General features: G+C 57.9%; 1 protein-coding gene across 1 annotated transcript in view; it reads right to left on the minus strand.

The window, feature by feature from the left end:
• CTSZ (cathepsin Z) overlaps positions 1–5,039 on the minus strand; it is a 10,417-nt gene extending 5,378 nt beyond the window's left edge. The window contains exons 1-2 of the mRNA XM_003419951.4: positions 4,471–5,039; positions 3,709–3,872 (exon numbers count right to left, since the gene is read on the minus strand). Coding sequence (XP_003419999.2) covers positions 3,709–3,872; positions 4,471–5,024 — 718 coding nt within the window. The 5' untranslated portion in view covers positions 5,025–5,039. The remainder of the gene's footprint in view (positions 1–3,708; positions 3,873–4,470) is intronic.
• Positions 5,040–6,002: the final 963 nt, after the last annotated feature.

Consider the following 6,002-nt stretch of genomic DNA (forward strand, 5'->3'; position numbering starts at 1 on the left):
CCCACTTCCAAGTCAGCTCCAACCAAATCCCATTTTCTCTGCCCAGCAGCAGCCCCTCCACTGGTCCTTCCCACCCACAGCCCACCCAGCCTCATATCCCTGGGGCCCCTGACCAGCCCCTCTCCTACCCAGCCCTGTGCCTTCTGGAACTCACCATCGCCGTCCACAGCCCCTTCCCCAAACGTTCCCTTCACATTCCCTCTGCCTGGAAGGTTCTTCCCCCAACAGACCAAAAGCTCTACCCACTAATCTCACTGTAGAGCGAGGGTAGTGAGTTGGTACCCCCCAAAATCCATGTCCACCTGGAACCTAAAAAAATGACCTTATCTGGAAAGAGGGTCTTCGCAGAAGTAATTAGCTAAGGATCCTGGGATGAGATCATCCTGAAATCAGGCAGGTCCTGGCTGTAATGACTGGTGGTCTCATAGGAAGAGCAGAGGGCCACGTGAAGACGGAAGCAGAGACTGAATTTCAGTGATACGGCCACAAGCCAAGGGACATCTGGGGCCATCAGACGCTGGAAGAAGCAAGAAGGAGCCTCCTCTATGAGCTTTCAGAGGGAGCACAAGCCTGCCAACACACTGATTTCAGACTTCTGGCCTCCAAAACCGTCAGAGAATAAATTTCTGTTGTTTTTAGCCACCAAGTTTGTGGTAATTAGTTATGGCGGCCATGACCCAACCCATTGCCATTGGGTCAATTCCGACTCATAGAGACCCTAGAGGACAGGACAGAACTGCCCCATAGCGTTTCCAAGGAGCAGCTGGTGGATTTGAACCGCTGGCCATTTGGTTAGCAGCTGAGCTCTTAACTGCTGTGTCACCAGGGCGCCACAGCAGCCACAGGAAACTAATATAGTGGAGGATGCCAGACAACAGAAATATGTAAAGCATAAAGCAGATAAGGCTATCAAGAAAAACAAGGGGGGTTTATCAGTAAGAAAGACCTCTTGGAGGTAAGGTCCAAAGGCGAGAGGGAGGGAGCCGTGAGGATTTGTGGGAAGGAAGGTTCTAGATAGTGTATCTGGCATAAGAAGAACCACGCTTCACCCCTTTGAGAGAGCAGAGAGTTGTGGGGAGATGGGTCCCATAAGTCGTAAGGAGCCAGACCCCAGGCTCTTGTAGGGCAAGTACGGGTTCGGTCCTGAACAAGGGAACCCATTTGAGGGTTTCGGGCAGAGGAGCAACCTGACCTGACCTGGGTTTTAACAGGCTCCCCTATGTGTCTGAGACCAGATGGGAGGGAGGCAAGGGTGGAAGTGGGAAGCCCAACTGAGAAGCTACTGCAAGTGTCCAGGTAGAAGACGACGGTGGCTTGGACCAGGGCAGGGCATTGTAGTGCCAGGAGAGAAGATGAAGTCTGAACGTGTTCTGAAGATAGAACGGGCAAGACTGGCATCAGTGACTGGAAGGCAAACTATGGCCTAACTGTGCTAGGTGACTGATGGGCAGGTGCCCCTTAAAGTCCCCTTCTGGCGGCTTCTATTTTCTCAGGGCCTCCACTGCTGGGGAGATGTTAGAGGCCTAAGAATGGCCAAGGGGTGAAGCGAAGTCCACTAGGAGAGCCCTCACTCCAGAATGCGATGGGGCGGAGCCTCTGGGGCCCGCCCAGCCCCCTCCACCACACCTAAAATCTTTTATACACAGCACTTATTTCAGGCCATCCCCTAAGTTCCCTCGGGGGCCCCACCAGGCCATGAGCAGGGCCCCAGGTGACTTTTCCAGTTCTCCCCTCTCCTCCTTGCCCCCCCCTTGCCCTCTTCCACAAACGCCTTTTTGGTTCCTCAGTGGGTAGTACCCCGGGCCTTTACCCTGATCCCTTGGGCCTCCCACCCTGACACCCACTTGGGATGCAGGCTCTCGTTCAACATTCTCTGAGGCCTGCACATCTGCCCCACCCCAGGCGGAGGGGCCTGCCCAGTAGGCCAAGGCCCCAGTCTCTGAGCACTGGGGCTCGGATACCCTAGAGTGGGCCTCAGCCCACCACTCCCCTTCCTCTGCCTTCTGGAAGGTTCAGAAGTACGCTCCACCCAGGGGCCTCTTTCTCATGGATATCCAAGGGGAGACAGAGTTGGGCCACCCAGCGGACTCTGCCAGATGCCACAGCTAGAGCTGGCTGGCTCAGGGTCCGGAGACAGCTATCTGGTCCTGACCCACCCCAGAGCAGAAATCCCTGGTCCTAAAGACATAGCCCAGAGATAACTGTCTGGTACTGATCCACCCCAAAGCAGAAATCACTGGCCCCAAAGACATAGCCTGGAGATAGTCCATCTGGTCCTAACCCACCCCAGAGCAGAAATCCCTGGTCCTAAAGACACAGCATAGAGATAACTGTCTGGTCCTGACCCACCCCAGAGCAGAAATCCCTGGTCCTAAAAACATAGCCCAGAGATAACAGTCTGGTACTGATCCACCCCAAAGCAGAAATCCCTGGCCCAAAAGACACAGCCTGGAGATAGTCCATCTGGTCCTGACCCACCCCAGAGCAGAAATCCCTGGTTCTAAAGACAGAGCCCACAAGGTCCTGGCCAAAAGCCCAGCTCTACTCCTGCTGTCTCTCACAGTGTGGCCAAGCCCCTGACCTCCATCAGGGAGCCTCAGTTTCCTCATCTGCAAATTGGGGGCCACCAGGGCAGCCAGAAGGCTTCAGTAAGATGAGACACATACAAGGGCTTGTCACCACACCTGGGCAAGGGCCAATGGTCACGCTTGTTACCGATGCCGCTAACACAAGGCCATCTCTACAACAGTCCTGCCTGGGAAGGACCTGGCCAGGGAGGGTCCCCACCAGTGGGGAACCCCAATCACAGGGTTCAGCCACCAGCTCAGGCCTAGGCTGACCACAGCCTCAGGCTGGTTTGAAAATTTCTGCTTTTAGAGAAGGAATAGAAACAGCCTCTCTCCTGAGGCGGGCACAGCAGGCAGCCTGCTCCTTGAGTGGTGGGCCTCCACTTCCCCTGGGTCCCCTTGTGGGCACCCCGACCCGCTGCAGCCAGAAGCTAAGGTTCAGATTAAACCCAAAACCAAACCCAACACTGTCAAGTCAACTTCCACTCATAGCGACCCTATAAGACAGAGTAGAGGTGCCCTGTAGGGTTTCCAAGGCTGTAAATCTTTACAGAAGCTGACTGCTTCATCTTTGTCTGGAGGAGTTTCTGGTGTTTGAATCTCCAGCCTTTTGGTTAGCAGCCAGGCTCTTAACCACTGCGCCACCAGGGCTAAGGTTCAGATTAGAAAGGCTAATGTGTGGGCGGGGCGGGGACAGAGTAGAAGCAGGCTGCAGCCCTCACTCCACCCTCTCCAATATTAACTGCTGCCGGAGAGAGTTTCACTTCCCTGCCCCCAAATGCAGCAGGGGCCTAGGTGACTGGGCATTTCTGCTTCATTCCAGAGTGGCTGGGATCACAGCTTTTGGGGACAGAGGGCATGTAGGAGCTGTTTCTTTCTAGACTTAGTCCTGGTCCTGCCTACCACCCACCTGCCCCTGGAGACCTCCCCAAAACCCAGCTGTGTCCCTTTGGGCCCTCTGCCTCTCAGAAAGCGGAGGGGGCAGGGGCAGGGGTAAAGGCCAGCTCCCTAGGCCAGAGCTCAGGCACACCCTGGCCTGGGGTTACAGGCGCCGGCCCCTGGGCCACTGGCCGGCCACCATGCTGACATGGGGCCGCTGGCCAGCCATCCTACCATCACCCAGCAGGCCTTGGGCTCCTACCTGCCATGGCGCTGGTGCTGCCGTGGGCCCAGCAGGAGCCACAGTACTGGGGGATGTGCTGGTTTCTGGTGATGCTGGCATAGTTGACCCCCTTCACGTTGCGCCAGTCCCAGCTCTGGGGCAGGTCCGACGGGGACAGGTACTCATAAGGCCGGGGGTAGGTTCTGGGAAGAGACCATCACCAACAAAATCAGCGTTGGGGCCCCTGGAGTAGCTGGGCACCCCTGGGGGACCATGGACTAGGGGCCCTCCCTGGTGCTCCTCCTCCTCCAAAATGTGCTGAGTGAGGGCCTCCATCACCCACCAGGGGCCTAAGGCACGAAGAATGAGAAAGAGGCAGGGTGCCCCCAAGTGAGGATGCAAGACCCCCAAAATGAGGGAGCTAGGGGTAAGACCCCCAAAATGAGGAGGCTAGGGGCAAGCCCTCCAAAATGAGGAGGCTGCGGGCAAGGCTCCCAAAATGAGGCAGCTGCGGGTAAGCTCTCCAGTGAGGGAGCTGGGGCAAGACCCCCAAATGAACCCAAATGAGGGAGCTGGGGGTACACTCTCCAAAATGAGGGTGCTGGGGGCTAGCCCCAGGCACCAGGCAGGTGGGAAGCCCAGAGGCCTGGACCCGGGCCGGGCTTTCGGGACAGTTGGGGCCTGCCCAGCCCCGCAAACGCCCCAAAAGCGGGGGTGGATTGAGCCCCCAAGGTCACGGGCAGGGTCTAGGTTCCGGAGCCCGAGCGGGGGGCGCCGCCTTCCCGCGCCCGACCCCCTGACCTGCGGCCCTGCGCGGTCAGTGGGTCCCCACGCCGGGGGCTGTAGCAGCTGTGGCCCGGGCGGAAGTAGAGGCCGGCCCGCGCCGCGCCCGCCAGCAGCACGAGCAGCAGCAGCGCCCGCAGGCGCGCCCTGCACGACGCCATGCCGCGCCACTCCAGGCCCCGGTCCGGGTGGTGCTCGGGGTCCCGCTCTGGGTCCCGCTCCGGGTCCTGCTCCGGGTCCCGCTCCGGTTTCTGCTGCAGATCCCGCTCCGGATCCCGCGCCGGGTCTGCTCTCGCCCCGGCCCAACGCCACAGGCCCTTAAGGCGGCAGCCGCGCCCGGGACACTCCCCCGGGGCGGGGCAGTCCGATGGCGCCCTGGCCCCGGTGACCCCGGCTCCGCCCCGCACCCCGTTCTGCGCCTTGGGCCGTGTAGACGCTGGCCTTGCGCCCAAACTTGGAGCCGAACCCCAGACTTGATCCCAAAAGTAAATGCCACCGCTGGCCTCCGTGGCTTGGTGACTGAGGACGTTATTCAGACTGGATTCACTTTCTTGGTGCCCTGCCTCGGGCATGGGGGGTGCAGAGCCTGAAGGGCTCCCCCACAGCCCTGGATTTTTGGACCCCACCACTTGCCCTGCACCACATGAGGGCCCAGACCTCCCCAGGAATGGGTAGGGATCCCACCAAATCTGGCGAGAAAGCCACTGTCCCCCCAGAATTATGGCTGGCCTGGCTTTCTGTACCCTGGTCCCAAAGCCATCCCCCCCCCCCCCCGCCTTTCTGGGCAGGTGTTTACTCTTCACAGAGAACGAAGGTGGGATCCTTCTAGAAAATGCCTCAGAGGAAAATTCCACTTGCAAGTAAATCATTATTCCCACATTACTGACTTCCAAAGATGCTTGAGGAGGCTTCCTGCTAACAAAATCCAAGTAGTCAAATGGGGAACCAAAAGCAGAAGTGGGACCTCAGGACTTGGTTTCATAACTTTAGAGCTTCTTCCTCCCTCCTGCTCCTTGTGGGTGCCCACCTAGTCAGCAGGCCAGAAAACAGCCTCCTTTGCTTTGTAAGGGATCCCTGGTGGCACAGTGGTTAAGAGCTCAGCTGCTAACCAAAAGGTGGGCAGTTCAAATCCACCAGTCGCTCCTTGGAAATCCTATGGGGCAGGTCTACTGCGTCCTATAGGGTTGCTATGAAAAAAAAATAGGGTTGCTATGAGTCAGAATCAACTCCACAGCAATGGGTTTTTGCTTTGTAAGACAAGGGCCCAGGCATTTGGTTCTTTGGAAGTCTCCCGACTTTTGCTAGAGGGGTCTCCTATGCCTTCACACGGCTCATCCCTGCTACTAAGTGGGCACCCAGGCTTTCTGACGGCCCTTGGCTCTGCGGGCACCACCACAGCACTCAAAAATCAAAATGGCTGCCTCCCAGTCTTCTCCCTTGACGTAAGTGCCCTGGAGGCACTGAGGTAACTAACTGTGGATTCAGGTGGGGCTGGGAACTGGTTGGATCCAGCAGCTCTTGTAAGAGCAGAGAGGTCTGAGAGGCAAAGG

The sequence above is a fragment of the Loxodonta africana genome, chromosome 24 (genome assembly GCF_030014295.1).
Source record: "Loxodonta africana isolate mLoxAfr1 chromosome 24, mLoxAfr1.hap2, whole genome shotgun sequence".
NCBI lineage: Eukaryota > Metazoa > Chordata > Mammalia > Proboscidea > Elephantidae > Loxodonta > Loxodonta africana.